This window comes from Budorcas taxicolor, chromosome 18 (genome assembly GCF_023091745.1).
Source record: "Budorcas taxicolor isolate Tak-1 chromosome 18, Takin1.1, whole genome shotgun sequence".
Lineage (NCBI taxonomy): Eukaryota > Metazoa > Chordata > Mammalia > Artiodactyla > Bovidae > Budorcas > Budorcas taxicolor.
In genome coordinates, this window is record NC_068927.1 from 59,020,385 (window position 1) to 59,039,012 (window position 18,628).

At 57.5% G+C, this 18,628-nt stretch overlaps 1 protein-coding gene across 1 annotated transcript; it reads left to right on the top strand.

The window, feature by feature from the left end:
* The first annotated feature begins 1,096 nt into the window (after window positions 1-1,096).
* Window positions 1,097-15,554, top strand: IGLON5 (IgLON family member 5). Its single transcript, XM_052655982.1, has 8 exons — window positions 1,097-1,175; window positions 9,247-9,325; window positions 10,227-10,459; window positions 11,997-12,116; window positions 13,337-13,471; window positions 13,708-13,828; window positions 14,431-14,585; window positions 15,466-15,554. Exons 1-8 carry the CDS (start codon window positions 1,097-1,099, stop codon window positions 15,552-15,554), a joined length of 1,011 nt encoding a protein of 336 aa, XP_052511942.1.
* The last annotated feature ends 3,074 nt before the right edge of the window (window positions 15,555-18,628 follow it).

The window sequence follows — 18,628 nt, forward strand, 5'->3', positions numbered from 1 at the left end:
CCCAAGGTCAGGTCCCCCGTCTCTCCCCATTCCCTTGTTATCCTGGGAATGAGGGATGGGGAGAAGGGTGGGGAACCAAAGGAGATTTCACCCCAGAGTCACTGTTATTCATGAAAGTAGACAGAGAAGCAGAACTCTGTCCCACAAGAAGATGGGGACTGGGGGTCCAATTCCTGGGCCTGGGGGCCCTGATGACTAGGGGACCAGATTCCAGGGTCTGAGGGGCCTGGGAGCCCGGACTGCTGAGGGGCTAGGAGAGAAGGGGGCTGGGGATCAGGATTCCTGGATCTGGGTGGGGGAGAGCACTGGGGACTCTGGTTCCTGGGTCTAGGGGAAGGGAGACTGGGGGAGCAGACTCCTGGGTCTGGAGGGGTTGGGTGTTGGCACTCCTGGGGCTGGGGCCAGGATTTCTGGGTCTGGGTTGGAGAGGGCTTTGGGGGGCTCTGGTTCCTGGCTATGGGGGGCAGTGAGGACTGGGGAACCAGACTCCAGGGTCTGGGGGTGCTGGGAGCCCGGACTCCTGGGGCTAGGGGAGAAGGAGGCTGGGACCAGAATTCCTGGGTCTGGGTGCTGGAGGGCACTGGGGACTCTGGTTCCTGGGTCTAGGGGCAGCGAGGACCGGGGGACCAGTCTCCAGGGTCTGGGGAGCCGGGATTTCTGGGTCTGCGGGAGGAGGAGGCTGGGGCCTGAAGCAAGAGGAAGGTAGCCTCCAGGGAGAGTGTCCCGGCCCGGGGTCCTAGGGATCCGAGGCAGGGAAGCCGCGGGGACGGCAGGGGCTGGAGGGGGTAGGGGCCGGGCCGCAGTAACAAAGGCCTCTCCCTCCAACAAGCACCCCCCCTCGGCCCCGCCTCCCCGGCCCCCCGCCTGCCCTGATTGGTCGGCCTTCCTGCCCGTCAGCGCCGCCCCCTCCCCGGGTCTGCAGCAGCTCCGGCCGCCTCGTCGCGCCCCCCCAGCCCCCTCCCCCCGCCCCCGCCGCCCCCCGGGCCGGTGCAGCCGCAGGCGGGGTCCCCCTCCCCCTTCCCCCTCTCCCCCCAGGCCTCGCGCGCCCCGGACCGGCCCCCCCTTTCCCCTCCCCCTTCGCGCCGCCGCTGCCGCGATGCCCCCCCCCGTGCCCGGGGCCCGGCTCCGGCTTCTCGCCGCCGCCGCCCTGGCCGGCCTGGCCGTCATCAGCCGAGGTACCGCAGCGCCGGGGGCGGGGGGCTCGAGCGGGACTTCAGGGTCCCGGGCGGGGATTGGGGGCGGGGGATAGAGCATCCCCGGGCGGGGAGGAGGAGGCCCCCGGACGCCGAGGTCTGGGCCGGGGGGGCGGGGGCAGCATCCTCTGGCTGGGAGAGGGGTCCTCAGACGTCTGGCTCCAAGCCCGGGGGCAGGGGTCCGCGTCCTGGGGCCCGAGCCTGGGCCTAGGGGCGGAGGTCTGCTTCTCCCGGTCGGCGAGAGGGTCGCGGACACCTGGTCCCGGCCTGGGGGCGGGAGTCTGCGGCTCGGGATCGTGGTGGGGAAATCTGACGCTAAGTAAGGGTCCCCGGGCAGGATCTCTGAACTGAGTTGGTGGGGAGTAGGCAGAGAGATGCCCCGTCGGGGGTCTTCATCTTTGCCTGCGAGGGTCCCCTGGGGGTCCCGGCCTGCGGGCTAGGGTCGGCGTTTCAGGGGAAAGGTTGAGGGGATGATGTCTTCCCAGGTTCCCAGGGTCAGTAAGAGATGGGGGCAGAGGTGTCCAGAGACCTCCGTCCCGGGCGGCGAAGAAGGGGGTGGGGCTGGTCTCTCAGCTGGGAAAGGACAGAAATTCCCCAGCTGGGTCGTCTAGGTTGGGAGAAAGTGTTAGTATTGGAGGGTTGCATTTATGTGTAAGGGGAGATGGGGCTGGAGATCCAAGAAGTTGGGGTGCTGGGCTGGGGACTCCAGATGTGGAAAGCCCTGGCTGAATATTTGGGTTTGGGGCAGGACGGAGGGTGACTGAGGACCGCGGGAAGGGAAGGGTTAATCCGGGGTCAAGGATTAGTATCAGTCTTCCTAGTTGAGGCGAGGCGGGGGGCGGGGAGCGGGGGCGGGCTGGGGGCTGGTCTTTTGTAGAGCTGGAAGGGAAGAACGGTACGGGAGAGGCTGGGGGCTGGTGAACTTGGCAGTCTCTGTTTAGAAGATGTATAGCTGGACCTTGTATCTCCCAGCAGGCAGGCGACCTGGGGGTGGTCCAAGAGATGACCCCCTAAGGAGGGGAGGGGAGAGCTAGGAGGCTGGAGGCAGGGCCCGGGGTTCATTTAGTGCTTCTGGAGAATCACCCTCAGGCCCTGCCCTGACCCAGAATCACAGAGGCAGCGACACATAGTCGGGAACATCCTAGAACCTCCGACAGTCTCCGCGAGACAGCTGCGAGACAGCGGCTCTCCGGCTCCCACCCACACAACGCCCGTCAGGCACAGCCACGTAAACACCCGTCACCCCGTCCGACCCGGAGCCGCACCTGCAGACAGCCGGAGTCACACGGGATGCTGGCGGCTGGGGCGGGGCGGGGTGGGTGGCGGGGATCACCCCCTCCCTGGTGCAAAGCGTCTGGGTGCCCCTCCCACCTGGCCCGTCTGAATCCCTGTCTGACTTTCTGCCTGCCTGTCTGTGTCTCTCTGTCTCTGTCGCTTGTCTCTCTCGGTCTCTCTCACGTCTTGGCCATTTCTGGAGGCTTCCTGGCTTGGGGTGACATCCCGTTGGTCTCCGTGGCTGGGTCGCTGGCTCTCCATCGCTGCTGGGTTCAGCACAATTCCACACCTGGCCCGCTCGGCCTCTGGAACTGCTTGTCCCCGTCACACCCTGTGTGTGTCTCTCTGTCTCTTTCCAGCCCCTCACATGGTGCCTTGATCCTCATCCACTTCTGGGAACTCATGTCCCATCCCGGGTCACTCATTCTCCTCCTTGTCCTTTGAAATGTCTCTGACCTTCTCCCTTCACCTCTCCATTTCCCTCTCTCATTTCCTTTACTCTCAAGATCACTTTCCATTTGCCTTCTACTTTGACTCTTCAGAACCCTAGAAATAACTGTTGTTCACACGTGCAGGGCTGGGAGCTCAGTGGAACCAGGAGATGGTCTGTGACCTAGGTCAAGTCCATTCCCACCTCTGGGCCGTTTGTTCCCTACCAGGGACTTCAACCAGAGGGACAGAGGGCAGAGTGGCTGGCAGGTGAGCTGAGACAGGATTAGAGGGTTGGAAAGACAGCCCCACCTACCCACCACTGCTTGACGGCTGAGGCTGAGAAAAAGCCGGTGGAAGTCATGCCAGATTGCATCTCCTCCTCTCTTTTATTCATTTGATGGTTTCCAGATTACAGGAGGAGAGCATACCAGTGAGCCATCCACTACAAGAATGCATAAAAGCAAACCCCGCCACGTCCCCACCCCCGCCATGTTCCAGTCTCAAGAGAGAGCCAGGATCCTCAGCCTCCCCAGTAGCCTCTCACTTGCACGGTCAGACAGGCAGAGTTCAGCGTCTGTAAAGGATTGGTTAGTTTGTTGCTGTTTCTCCCAAGACAGAAACAAAGTAAAGCCATTTCTCTGCAACTGGCTTTTTTCCACTCAACTCTACCTCCCTGGCATCTGTAGATATTGCTCTGTCTTTACTTTTTTCCCCTCTAAATTCTTTATGCCAACACACACACGCATCCACACATCCACTTAGAAAAGTAGCTGCAGCTGGCGATTTGGGGGTGGTTCCTTTGCCGTATTAAATGAAGCAGGGGAAGGGTGAACACAGGCATGCGGACCCTTCTCTAGGGGGTCCCCCAAGCACCCAGTTTGTCTAGACTGTGGGCGCTGCCTTGTTAACTCATTTAACACATATTTACTAGGTACACAGACACTGTTCTAAACACTGGGGATCTATAAACACAGCAGTGGAGTCCCTGACCTCCTGGAGCTTACATCCTAGTGGGATGGAGAGAGATCCACCAACTAAAACCAAACATACAAAGTAAACAGGTGATTTTAGAGCGTGATGAGCACAGAGGAAATGAGCATGACTCGGCAGGCAGACGAGTTGGCCTTGGGAGCTCAGGTAACATCTGAGCCGCTGAGTGGAGTTCTGACTGAAAGGAGGGGAGGAGTCAGCCTTGGAAAGATTCCTTGGGAAGAGCAGAAGCAAAGGCCCTGCAGTGGGAAAGTGAAAGTGAAAGTCGCTCAGTTGTGTCCGATTCTTTGTGACCCCATGGACTATATAGTCCATGGAATTCTCCAGGCCAGAATACTGGAGTGGATAGCCTTTCCCTTCTCTAGGGAATCTTCCCAACCCAGGGTTCGAACCCAGGTCTCCTGCATTGCAGGCGGATTCTTTACCAGCTGAGCCACAAGGGACCAGTGGAAAGAAATGGCCAGCACATGGAAAGTTCCAGGGCTCTAGGCTCAGCCTAAAGACACTGGACATCAGTGATAAGGAAGATTTGGGAGGTCAGCCAAGAGGGAGAGGGGTCTGGGGGCTCTTCAGTGGCAGTTAGACTAGCCTTTTCTTGGGCTTCCCAGGTGGCTCAGTGGGTAAAGAACCCACCTGCCAATGCGGGACACTTAAGAAACACTGGTTCAATCCCTGGTTCGGGAAGATTCCCTGGAGGAAGGCATGGCTATCCACTGCAGTATTCTTGCCTGGAGAATCCCATGGACAGAGGAGCCCGGCGGGCTACAGTCCCTAGGGTTGCAAAGAGTTGGACATGACTGAAGTGACCTAGCACAGCACAGCACAGCACATGAGAGTCACCTGTCTGGAATGGCAGAGACCCACATGGTCCCTCCCATCACAATTGGATCCACCGCCAGGCTGCTCCCTGCCCCATAACCATCCCACCAGCCAACACAAGTAGAGCTGTTTGCAGGTGCTTAACTAACAGGAACCTGCTTGGGTGACCTTTCATCCTCTCCCCCTCAAGCCAGTGAGTGAGGCATGATGATGGTCCCTGATGGGCCCCATTTAGAGGTGGGAAAACTGAGTCCCTGGTATAGGAAGTAACTTGTGCAGCTCGGTGGTGCAGCTGGGATTTGAACCTAGGCAGCCAGGCTCCCCAGTCCATTCATTTAGCAGGCTGGTTATGCTTGCTTAGTAGTAGCAGAACAGATGCTGAGTCCCAGACTCAAGGGTGGGTGCTGGGCATAGAGCAACCTACAACCTATAACCGCCCTGCCCTTCCCCCACCCCCAGGGGACCGACACCAAACCTGGGATAGCAGTAGATGTTTCTTTAAAAAGAAGGTGCTGTTAAGAGCAGCAAGCATTTCTGCCTGCTAAGCGCTGAGTTAAACATTTTGCTTGCATGTTCTCATGGAATCCCTGACAAAAAGCCTGCTGAGGGAAGAAATACCATTTTTCTCCTTTCTACAGTTGAGGAAACTGAGGCTCAGACTGGCCGGGGGTCATCCAGTCAGGAAATGATGGGACAGACATTTGATCTATCAGCCCAGGCTCCTCAGGGCTTTCTTATCCAATCTCTAGAGATATCCAGCCCCCCTACCAACAGTTCTCTAAGTCCAATTCGGGGGAGGCCTTCAGAGAACTCCTGGTCAGGAAGGGAAAACACGTGGATGCTGTAACAGCTGAATCAGAGGGTACTCAATAGAGACAGTGGGAACTGTCCACCTTGTACAGTCAGGGAAGTACTTCTGGAGGAGGGGGCATTTGAGCTGGGGTTTTGAAGAATGCATAAGAGTTCAAGAGTTGGCACAGCATGTTGCAGGCATCCATTTACATTCACTCATTCAACAAATTTTTCCCAAGGCCTTCCAGGCCAGGCCTGGTGCTGGGAGATCCTGGGGACACAAACCTGAGTCAGACTCAGGCTCTGCCCTCAAGAAACTTATAGTCTGATAGGGGAGAGAGACACAGACAGTCACCACAGTGTGATCTGAGCTCTAAGGGAGGTAGTGCAGGCATTGTGGGAAAACAAAAGAGGACTAGAAAGAGTAGGGATTCAGTGTTTTCCAAGCAGAATTCCTACAAAGGGGACCTCATGTGCACTGGCTTATTTATTTAGCTATTAAACATGTCTTGAGGCCACCTATGGGTCAGACTGTGCATAGGGTGATGCTGCAGGTGAGGAGCCCAGGCCCCACCCTGAGAGGCTCCCATCTGGTGAGAAAAGCAGAGCGAGACAGTCCAAGTGATTGAGACTAAGAGGGAGGGACAGTGAATGGGACTCAGACAGATGGTGGGGCTGGGCCCAGTGACAGACAGGGTGGTGGGATGGCTAACCTGACCCTCTCCTCCATTTACTGACACACAGAGAGGGGAAGGGACTTACTCAAGGTCACACAGCACACAGGGTCCTCCTGAGCCTGGAGTCTGGGAACTGCAAGAGACAGACGGGCAGACATCCAAATTTATAGACACACAGACCAGGCATACAAGACCCACTTGAGATAACTTCATCACTCATCTCCTGAGACTGCCCTCAGCCAGGGCCCAGCTGGGCGTGCTGGGGACGCAGATGGTCTGAGCCGGGCCTTGCCCTGGAGGAGCAGGTGGGGGAGGCAGACGCCTCTGATACACGGAGCCCTGGGAAAAGAGCTAGAGGCTGTGTGGGCTCGGATGGGCCGTCTCTCCTCCGAGAGGCCCCATATACCAGGTGCCTGGAGAAGGAGAAGTGTTTTGATGGGGAATAGTGGGAGGGAGAGAGGGGGAAGAAAAATGGGGAATGCAGACTTGGGTCGCACTAGGGGAAAGGAGGCAGGAGACAGAGATGTCAGGGCCCTGGATGCCAGGCTGAGGGGCGGGGACTTCGTCCTGGAGGCCCTCTGAGTGTTGGAAAGATCCCTCTGGCAAACAGTGTGTGTCTGTCTGTCTGTCTATTTGTCTCCTGGGATATGTGATTAAGATCCTGCCCTCTCCTGTGAGGTCCGCACCCTACCCCAGGGCCTGAGGCTGAGCTCAGAAGCCCTTGGTTCTACCCTGAGGCTTCGGGGGCACCTTGGACAGCTCCTTCTTCAATTCCCCCCGGGCCTGGGGCAGGCCTCCTTGAACCTGGGACAGTTGCTATCAGAGGGCTGGGGAAGTGGCCGGCGGGGAGGGCAGGGTGATTTTGGCTCCCAGGAGGCATCTAACGACGCCAGCATTTTTGGTTAGGGTGAGGGAGCTCCTGGCATCTGGGGGGTCAAAGCCGGGATGCCCTCAAACATTCTACACTGCATAGGACAGCCCCATGATGAAGAATCATCCGGCCCCCGATGTCAACGGTGCTGAAATGGCACAAGCTTGGTCTGGGATGTGTGTGCCCAGGAGTGTGACAGATCTATGGGGTGTGCATATGCGCGTGTGTGTGTGCATGGCTGTGTGTGATCTGATTGTAGGTGACAGCATGGCTGCATGTGCCCAATTCTTGGCCCAGGGCAGTTGCTTTGTATTTGAGAGCCTCCATCCGTGTGTCGCTGTTTCAGGCTGTAGCTTCATGCACGACTGTCCAGGGTCGGGGGTGGGGATGAGCATAGCCCTCCAGCTGGGAGGTCACTGTGACCGATGAAGCCTGTGTGTGTGTGTGTGTGTGTGTGTGTGAGAGAGAGAGAGAGAGAGAGAGAGAGGGAGAGAGAGAGAGTCTTTGGGCAGGGCTGTAACTGTGTGTAGACTTGGCACCTGCGTGTGTTGGGCTACATGTGTGTAACCATGTGCATCTGGTTATGTCTGGGGGGGCTGGTCAGGGTGTCATGGCTGATGGCCGACTGGCGTGCTTCTGGGAAAGAGCTGTCTCTTCTAACTGACCTTCTCCCGGGGGAGTGTCCCAGGCTGTGTGCCTCAGCCTAAGTGTGTATGCCTCTGTCCCTCAGTGGACCCGCTTGTCGTGGGTGGGACTTTTTCCTGTCCCTGGGGCTGACTCTTTCCCGGGGCCCTGGTGACTGTGTGTGTCTGTCTGTCTGTCCCCTGGCTGCCCCTTCCTCTTCCTAGGGCTATCCTTGCACATCCTCTCCGCCAGGCTCAGGGCTGGTGAGTCCCTTCCCTCTCTCCAGGGCTCACCAAATGACCAGAGCAGCTCAAGCGCGGGTGAGCTGGGGGTGAGGGCTGCAGGACCCAGGCCCCAAATCCCGGGGCCTGGTGAGCCCACCACCCTGGCTCTGCCCCAGCTGCGTCCAGAGGGGCTGCAGATGGAGAGGGCCTCCGGGAGTCATCAGGGTGGTGCGGGCAATTAATTCATCAGATTAATCAGTTCCTCATTCCGGGGCGGGTGCCGGGGCAGCCCTGAGCTGGGTAGAGCCTCCCCTGGCGTCCAAGGTCACCCGGCCTCTTCCTCTCCCCCGCCTGGTGCTGTCTCCATCCGCTGCCTCCGCGGGCCCAGCCCCCACTCCCTGGCCCCGGTCCAGCCTCTGGCCACAGTCCACGGAGAGATGAATGGGTGGGGGCGGGGGTTCTGCCAAGCACCGGGGCACTGGAGCGGGCAGGCAGGAGTGGGCATGCGCCTGCCAGAGTGCCCCGCTGGGCCCGGGCACACGGGGCAGTCTGTGTGCACACGGGGATCGCTACACCACGCCAGAGGGTGTCCTGGGTGTCTGTGATAGATGTGTGCCCGTGGATATTCGCACACACCCGTGTTTGTGTGTGTGCTGGCGTTTGTGTGTCTGGGTGTCTGTGTGCACACGTGTGGGTGTTGAGTGTCTGCCTGCAGCCTGTCTTTCCATGTATTTCTGAGTTAATGTGTGTACATGTGTGTACCTGTCTGTTACATCTGTACATACATCTGTGTATATGAGTGTGTACTTGTGGGTCTGTGAATATGTATGTGCCTCTGTGTATGTGGATATGTGTGTGTATACTCTTGAATCTGTGTGTGTTCACTTGAACATGTATGTGTGTGCCGTGTTTACACATGTCTCTGTGTGTGTGTGCACAGCTTTGTGTGTCTCTACCTGCACATGTGCATTTCTGTGTTTATGAGTGTGCATGTGTCTCTGTGTGTGCACACATCTGTACACAGCATCTGTGAGTGTATACTTGAGCTTTGATGTACCTGTGTCTGTGTGCATATACATGTGTTTATGTGCTGTGATTGTGTTGTCCCAGTGTCTTGGGAGGTGTGTAGGTTTGTGTGTCCCAGCCTGTCTGGGTCAGCATGGGCATGTCGGAAGGTACGTTGCGTGTGTCTGTGGTGAGTGTCTCTGGAAACATCAATGAATGTGTGTGCCAGTGGGTGTGGGAAGTGTGTGTCTGCCAGGGTGTGTGTGTGTGTGTCTGTGTGTGTGTGTGTGTGTGTGTACACATGTGCACGGTCCTGCCCAGCTGAGCTACCCTCCCTTCCGCAGGACTGCTGTCTCAGAGTCTGGAGTTCAGCTCTCCTGCTGACAACTACACGGTGTGTGAAGGTGACAACGCCACACTCAGGTAGGGGGACGCAGAAGTGCTGCCCCTTCGCCCTCCTTAGAGGGGAACTGTCCTGACCCGCAGGCTCCACCCATACCTCCCCCCTCCTCGGGACAGAGGCCATCAGGGCCCAGACTCTGGGCCCGACTCCACCCTGGGCCTCCGTATGCCCATCTGTCAAATGGGTGGAGCAGCGGTGACCACCACCTGGGTTGTTGGAGGATGCAAGAGTCTGTACATACACCCTGGGGGCTTCCCTGGTGGCTCAGTGGTAAAGAAACCACCTGCCAATTCAGGAGACCCGGGTTCAATCCCTGGGTCTGGAAGATCCCCTGGAGAAGGGAATGGCAACCTGCTCCAGTATTCTTACCTGGGAAATTCCACGGATGGAAGAGCCTGGCAGGCTGCAGTCCATAAAGTCACGAAAAAGTCAGACACCACTTAGGAACTAAACAACAACACCACACGCTGAGCTTAGAGAGCTTAGCACACTGACTGTTTAATCAGAACTGGTGTTACCCTCCCCCAGCTCTCTGCCCTCCTGTGGGTCTGTCCCCCCATCTGTCGCTCTCTCTGAGTGTCTGTCCCCCTCTCTCTGGGTCCCTTGTCATTCTGTATCTCTGTCCCTCTCCCCCGGGGTGTCTGTCCCCCTCTTTTTGGGTCTCTGACACACAGCAGTCACTCAGTAAACATCAGCTGTCATCCCATTGTGCACTTGGGCTCACAACTATCCCTCTCTGAGGCTGTTTGCCCACCTGTAAAGTGGGCACAGTCACAGCTGCCTCCCAGGACTGCTGTGGGAACTGGAGATGCAGCGAGCCTTCCTCTCTCCACCTCCAAGCCCCCTTGACAGGGGGGACCCTGGAGGGCCAGGCGAGGATGGGGGAGAGAAGAACTGCCCTCCCCTCGTCCTCCCCTCCAGCTGCTTCATTGATGAGCATGTGACCCGAGTAGCCTGGCTGAACCGCTCCAACATCCTGTATGCGGGCAACGACCGCTGGACCAGCGACCCGAGGGTGCGGCTGCTCACCAACACTCCCGAGGAGTTCTCCATCCTCATCACCCAGGTGGGGCTGGGCGACGAGGGCCTCTACACCTGCTCCTTCCAGACCCGCCACCAGCCGTACACCACTCAGGTCTACCTCATCGTCCACGGTGAGCCTTCCGCCGGGGCCCTGGCGGGGGAGGGGGAGCCGGGGATGGGCGCTGGGGAGAGGGGACACTCGTGTCCTCGTCAATCCCAGGGACATCCAGGGAAGACAGACACACTCCCTGCCCTCACGGATTCCAGCCAGGCAGAGGGAGAGAAAGTCAGAGACAACCTCCAGGGCAGGAGAGATACGCGGGCTGGGGGGCACTTGAAGGAAAACCCCGCGTTCGTTGGCTCAGCCCTGTTTCTTGAGCACCTGCTGCGTGCAGGCACTGCTCCACAGGCCAGGGACAGAGAGGAGCCAGGCAGGCTGGCCCTGCCCTTCTGGAGGTGTCTTTCCGAGGAGAGGCAGTTTCCCAGACATCACGTCTGAGCTGAGACCTTCAGGAAAAAGAACAGCACGTGCGGAGGCTGGATGCTCAGAGCGGGAGAGGTGGGGGTGGAGAGACCCATGGCGGGGGACGGGAGGCTGGAGAGACCCATGGCATCAGAGGTGGTCTGGAAGGCAGCGAGCACGTGGAGAGACAGGAAGCCAGGGACGGCTCAGCCCTGCTCTTGACAAGCCCTGACCTGGGACCCAAATCCTCCGGTTCCAACCTTGCCGCTGCCACCCAGGGGCTGAGGCACCCAAAGCGAGCCGGACGTTCAGACTCCTCATCTGCAAAACCGAGATGACGCTGTCATATATCAAATTCAAGACGTCATCCTTTGGAAGGGACACCTTTACTTTATTCTGCTTGCTAGAAACGGGGTGGGAGGGTAACCTGCCAGTTAAACACTGGAGTCCTTCATAAGGCCACCCTGATTGGAGAAATGTTCATAGGGGGCGGGGTCGAGGCGGGGAACGCCCCCATGTGTTAGAATTGATGAACAGAGCAACATCTGGCTTCCGTGGTGGCTCCGTTGGTAAAGAATTCGCCTGCGATGAGGGAGTCGAGTTCGATCCCTGGGTCAGGAAGATCCCCTGGAGGAGGGCATGGCAACCTACTCCAGCATTCTTGCCTGGACAATTCCCTGGGCAGAGGAGCCTGGCGGGCTACAGTCCACGGGGTCACAAAGAGTCAGACAGGACTGAAGCGACTGAGCAAGAATGCATGCACCCAGAGGGGAGTAGTGAGGGTTTCATGGGTTCATATTTGTGAAATACTTAAAACAGGGTAAGCTTACACTCAGTAGGCACCATACAAGCATTAGCTAAACAAATTAGCTGAGAATAATAGTACTAATCAATACAAATAGAGATGGGAAGGGAGGAATTCAGACCCAAAGATAGAAGATAGAAACCACGTGAGAAGGAAGGTGGAGAGAGACTGAGTAAGTGAGGAAGACACAAGACCAGCGACTGGAGAAGGGGCCAGATCCAGAGGGGAGTGGAAACAGAGGAATTCTTACAGAGAGACAGGAATATCAGCTGAACCCCTGGGTCTGAGGGAGGAGGGGCTAGGGGTCTGGACTCCTGGTCTGAGGGAGGAGGGACCAGGCCTAGATCCTGGGTCCTGGGAACCCACAGGGCCTCTCACTGACCTTCCCTCCGGTCTGCAGTCCCTGCCCGCATCGTGAATATCTCTTCGCCCGTGACAGTGAATGAGGGGAGCAACGTGAACCTGCTTTGCCTGGCTGTGGGGCGGCCGGAGCCCACGGTCACCTGGAGGCAGCTCCGAGGTGAGGACCCCACCCCTGGCTGAAAGTCCCTTCCCCCACTCCACAGGCTGGGCCCAAAGCTCCTCATGTTCCTAGCTAGATACCCAGAACCTCCCACTCCCACCTCCTTTGATCCCCCCAGAAGCTTTGTCATGACCGGATTTACCCCTCCTACTTGGTCCTGTTATTTCTCCAACGGACCCCAGAGCCTTAGGGCCTACCCACGTGCCCTCCCTGGCTGGGGCTGTTTCCTCCACCCACCTGCTAGATCCCAGCTTGCCCCCCATCCCCGACTCCAGCAGCCCCAGTCTCTTCCCTACCAGCTCACAGGATTCTCCTGGACTCAGACTCCCATCCACTAGATGACCGGAGCCAGGTTAGCGCCACAGCCCCTGCCCACGTTCCCGTCTCCTGTTCACATTACTGAATCTCTGCCGGATGCCTCAGGCCAGCGGTTCTCTTAGTATGGTCCCCAGACTCACAGCAGGAGCATCACCTGGAGACTTGCCAGAAAGGCATGAGTCAGAACCACCCCTCCCCCTATCACCACCACAATCTGTCCTAACAAGCCCTTCAAGTGATCCCAAGGTACAGCTGAGAAGCACGGCAGCCCCCAGAGGGATCTGAATGGGAAATTCCAGATCCTAGACATTGCACACTGTCCCCTTTACTTGGATTTCCACCACCATTTCCCAGACCCCTAGATCCTCACTCACTGGGTCTTGGGAGACCAAATATGCCAGCCCCTAGATTTCTTGGGACCCCAGAACGCAATAACTAGGTCTCGGATCCCTGGATCCTCCCCTGCCACTTCATCTGAGCCCCACAGTTCTGGTCTTGAGTTCCTGGATCCCCGAACGCTGTGAGTCCCAAAGGGTCTTCTGAGCGGGCGCGCTGTTCTAAGACCCCCAATACCTGGATTGCTGATTCCAGTCACCAGCTCCTGATTCCCTGGGCCCCAAGGACTAGACCCCAGAATCCTGGATCCTCCCTCGCTGGGTCTGTTTTCTGGATCTTTCTGAGCCCCAGGAGCTCCTGGCACCCTCCCCACTGGGTTCTAGTTACTAAGTCCCAGCTCCTCACTCCCTGTCCCACCGCAGCAACCCCCACCCCGCACTGACCCCAGCACTCCAGGCCCTGCGCCTGTCCGCCCCGCTGATGTTTGTCCGTGTTGTGCCCGTGTTGTCCCGTGTTAAGTGTTTGTGTCCGGCCCCGCCCCCTCCCCTCCCCTTCCCCCACAGACGGTTTCACCTCCGAAGGCGAGATCCTGGAGATTTCCGACATCCAGCGGGGCCAGGCTGGGGAATACGAGTGCGTGACTCACAACGGGGTTAACTCTGCACCGGATAGCCGCCGCGTGCTGGTCACAGTCAACTGTGAGCCGCCCCCCACTCCCCCTCCACCCCGCCGGCACGGGGCACAAAAGTGGGGCGGGCCCTGGGTCCCTGGGGATGAAGAGTGTGCGAGAGGAGGAAGGGGGAGGGTCTGAGGGAGGAAGGGGTCTAAGAGGAGGGGGCTCGAGAACTCCCAGGAAGGAGGAAGGAGGGGCTGGGGGGTGAGACCCTTTCGTCCGCACGGGCAGGGAAAATTCGCTGACCCTGTCCCTCGCCAGATCCTCCAACCATCACCGACGTGACCAGCGCCCGCACGGCCGTGGGCCGGGCCGCCCTCCTCCGCTGCGAAGCCATGGCGGTGCCTCCTGCGGATTTCCAGTGGTACAAGGATGACAGACTGTGAGGATGGCACTGGGGCGGGCCGTGGTGGTGGTGGTGGTGGTGGTGGTGGTGGTGGGGTCCTCGGTCCTTTGGGACTCGGGGAGGGGGCAGAGGGAGCAGAGTTCTGGGTCCTGGGAACTAGGGGGTGTTGGGGGTGGTGTCCGGGTTCTAGGTGTTGGGGACCTCTGGGCCCCAGGGCAACTGCAGTGGCTTACTGGAAATTTAGGTCCTGGGATAATGAATGATGGAACCTGGCCTCCTCCGACTATTCAGGAAGAAGATCTGGGGTGGGGGTGATGCTGAGACTTGTCAGCATCAGGGTTTTAGGGGACCCCACCAGCTTTAGGGTTAGGGGACCACTGGATCTGAGGTTTAGCAGGGCCTGGGAATCCCTAGAGGTTGGAGGTGAGGGTCTGGGTGCCTGGAGAGGGGCATCGGTGGGAGTGGCCCGGGTTCCACAGGGAGTTAGAACCAGAGGCTAGGGGTCGCTGGGATGGGGGACAGAATGTAGGATCTACAGGGAATCGGGGAGTCTCATAGTCAGGGGGCTGGGCTTTTTGTCCGGAGGGGGTCCCGGCCCAGGGTCCTGCGGTCTGGTCCCTGACCCGGATCCCCGGCAGGCTGAGCAGTGGCACGGCCGAGGGCCTGAAGGTACAGACGGAGCGCACCCGCTCAATGCTTCTCTTCGCCAACGTGAGCGCCCGGCATTACGGCAACTACACGTGCCGCGCAGCCAACCGGCTGGGAACATCCAGCGCCTCCATGCGGCTCCTGCGTGCGTCCCCCGAGGAGCGGAAGGGGCGGGGCCGGGGCTTGGGCGGGGCCGACCTGAATGGGCGTGGCCAGGGAGGTAGAGATGCAGAACCGCCCCTCGACTGACCCCTAGCTTAGGAAAGAGCCCAAGACCGGTGTTCATTGAGTACCCACTAAGGGAGGGAACTGGATGCTGGGGACAAGGCACAAAAGAGGCAAGGTCTGGTGGCTCAGACGATAAAGAATATGCCTGCAATGCAGGAGACCTGGGTTCGATCCCTGGGTTGGGAAGATTCCCCTGGAGAAGGGAATGGCTACCCACTCCAGTGTTCTTGGCTAGGAAATCCCATGTACAGAGGAGCCTGGCGGGCTGCAGTCCATGGGACAGCAAAGAGTCGGACACAACTGAGCGACTAACACCTTCACTTTTGTCTAGGGACTGGTACAGCTAGTAGCAGTAGTAGTAAAGCAATAAAGTACACAAATAAAATGAAAAGTCAACAAATACATAAGCAAAAAACAATTTTGCATATTGATAAGGACTATCAAGAAAATAAACAATAGAACTGGGGATGGTAGCAGTAGACAAATGCATCAGAGAAGGCTTTCTGGAGGAAGCAACCTTTGAAATGAGACCTGAATGGTCAAAAGAATCTAGCCCTGCCAAGATCTACCAAGGAGCTTTGCAGTGGGGTGGGCTGGGGGAGCGGGTGCGGGGACAGAGATGAGCCAGATGATTAGATTAAAACAGTGTGGGGTGGGCAGGGTCCCTGAGTGAAAACCCAGAAAGGCCCTTAGGAGGCGGCCTCAGACAAGACCCTCAGAAGCAAGACACCCAGGAGACACACGCTTGGGGTCTTCCCACTCCAGGCCTCCTCCCTTGACCCTCTCTCTTTCCCCAGGCCCAGGATCCCTGGAAAACTCGGCCCCGAGGCCCCCAGGGCCCCTGACCCTCCTCTCCGCCCTGGGCTGGCTGTGGTGGAGGATGTAGGAAGAACTCAGTGCCGCTGGTGTCCCCCTGCGAGGGGAGGCTGAGGCCGAGAGCGAGAGGAGCAGGGGGAGCAAGCGCCGTGGGTCTCGAGGGGCGGAGGAGCTCTCGGCCGCTGAGGAAGAAGAGGAAAAGGAAGAGGAGGAGGGAAGATCTATAGAGAACCCATCACTGTGAGGGATAACGCAAAATTATGCATCTTTCTACAGCCATTCTCGCCACCGTTCACCTTTCCGATTGACCCACCCCTGGCCACCCCCACACCCCTCTCTTAGCTCAGGCTGTCAACTGGATCGCGCGTGTGTGGTAGGTGTGAGCGTGTGTGTGCATGTGTGTGTGTGTGTGTATGGATGACGGGTGGGTGGGTGGGGAAGGGGGCTCAGCACTCTTCCCTCCTGGGCACCCCCCCCCCCCCCCCACCGACATCCACTGCCCCCATCCCCGCTGTCTCTCACCTCTGGCTGGAGGTAGGTATGGGGTCTTCGTGCTGGAAGCTGTGAGGGGAGGTTTTCCAGGCTCCCGCTTTCCCAGTATATGCACGTACCCCGCCCCCTCCCCTCCCTGCTGAAAGGCTGTCTCCCGGGCAGGTTGGAAGTGGGAGGGGCATCAGACTTGCCTGGCAAGCTGTCACTCAACCTCTGCGAGCAGGTGCGGGATCTCCACTTTGGCTCTGGGCCTCCCTGCTGTCAACCAACCACCTGCCTGGAGCCAGAGGCCCCATCACCGGCTCAGCGGCCTGAGACCTTCCCGCTTCCCCTGTCCCTCCCCGCCCTGGACTTTCTGGCCCTCTCCCGGGCCGATCGGTGCTTCCATCCAACTGTCAGGCCGGTGCCTGCTGTCACCTGCCTGTCTCAGTGCTTTGCCCTAGCCCTCCCCCACTCCCTTCGGCCGCCTGCAGCGCCCCTACGGCCGGCCCACAGGTGTGAGCTTGCTCGTCCACCACTGCCTGGCCTCTCCACCAACTGACCCTCCCAAAGGCTGACCTGACCACCCTCACACACACACACACACACACACACACACACCAGCGACTGTGACCAGCAATAGCCCCCTGGCTCCAGCTGTCCTGTAGCCGGTGACCAGCTGTGGTTCCCCCGAAGATGAGCAATTATGTCAGAAAGGCGCTCCAAGGCTGTAACTTCAGCTTGGATTGTAGGCATACCCCACGCTGGCACACCACATCCCACAAAGTGGGGGAAGAGAGCGGCATCACACAGACGTCCCCAGCCCAGACCGAGATGTTACCAACTCCAGCTCCCGGGAGACCCTCTTATGAACACCCACCCCAAACTATACCACCCAGCAGGAGCTTGGGAGGACGAGAGAGGGCAGAGCAGGGGCAGGGGGGGCAAGGGGCAGTGACTGTACCTCAGATGGGGGCCCCATCCCACATTGTCTTCCATTCCCAGGGTCCAGGGGACAGGGAGGGGAGGGGGAGGGTGCCAGGGAGGGGGGCGGGGGGGCCCTGGGAGCCGTGTGTTCCGATTCATGGGGAGTGTTGAGACCGCCACACCAATAAACGCCTTTTTCCAAAGTCTCCGCCTGCTAGTGTCAACGTCAGTAAGCATATGGGTGAGTGGAGTGCAGACTCCTGGTCATTGGTGGTGCCTCCCCAGCGTCACTTCCGCCCTCCCCTTTCTCTTTGGTAGATTTGGAATTGACCTATTTACAGAGGTGGCCCCTGATTGGCTGAAGCTACTGGGCATAGCCCGTTTCCTACTGTGACTGGTTCAGAGGTGGGCACATGGCCCAGCCAGGCTAATGAGAGAAGGAACACCAGAGCAGTGTGGATTTCCCAGGAAGAGCTGCTCTTCTGTTGGGATAATGTGGCTCAATGGTATGAAGTCAAGATCTGCAGGATGTCCATTCTCCATCACATGGAGAGATCTTGGGTCTATGGGGATAGCACTGGTGGGGAAGACAATACATGGAGCCTGCGAGTGATAGAAACACCATGGAATGCAGAGTGGAAAGTCTAGAGAAACTGAGTCCTTGATGACATCATTTGAACAACTGGATCAAAATTTACCTGGTGCCTACCTTCACTTACATAAGCAATACAGTCCAATGTATGTTTAAACCAACTCAAGTTAGGTTTTCAATTTCTAGTGATTACAAAAGAAATGAAAATTCTCACTGACACAGAAGAGATGTAGAGGTTCCAGGACTCCAGCCATCACCTTTCTAAAAAGCTCCAAGGTCTCTATTTTCCCAAGGCCTCTTTCACACCAAACTTTAGCCAGAATGGCTCACATCCTTTCTTCCCCTGAGACAGATATTGTTGCCTATGCTTTAATTTATTTGTTTACAATTTCATCTTTGCCCACCTTCCATGACACAGACTGAGACACTTGGTTTCCCAGCCTCCCTCACAGTGATATGGCCAGCTTTTGGTCAATGAGACTTAAGGGAAGTTTGCTATCAGGCTTCCAGGAAATTTTCACCTCATTCATGTGAGGAAAGGAACCCTGCTCCCTTCCTTTTGTCATTAGATACAGTTGTGTGAAGATGTGATGCCTGGAGCTGCAGCAGCCATCTTGTTACTTGAGACAATATGCTAACACACTGAGGGTGGCAAAGCAGAAGGACACAAAGAAACCAAATACTTGATGATGTCACTGAGTTGTTGAGCCACACTGAAACTACCTACCTCCATATTTCTTTCCCTCATTTACTTTATTACTTATAGCCAAAATAATCTTCATTGATGCACTCTTTACATTTCCAGTGAGAAACTCAATTGGAAAAGGAAGTCATCCTGCTGGGGAGAGCAGCAACAAGCCCTGAATTTCACTGGCCCCAGACATTTGATCAGATGACAAATACTTATGGATGTTTTTGTGCCAAACTCTGTGTTAAATGCTGGTGATAACGACATGGTCTCTACCTTTGTGTAACTCTCAGTTTAGAGAGGAAGTCAGAGGTTAAACAAGTAACTACATATTTACATACAAGAAGCAGGAAGTTCAGAGCCTCTAGGACCTAATTCATAGCCAAGACAGGTTTGGGTCACGGGTTAGAGAAGGGTCCTCTAAGATGGTAACATTTCCCTTTATACTTGAAATATTAATGATGCA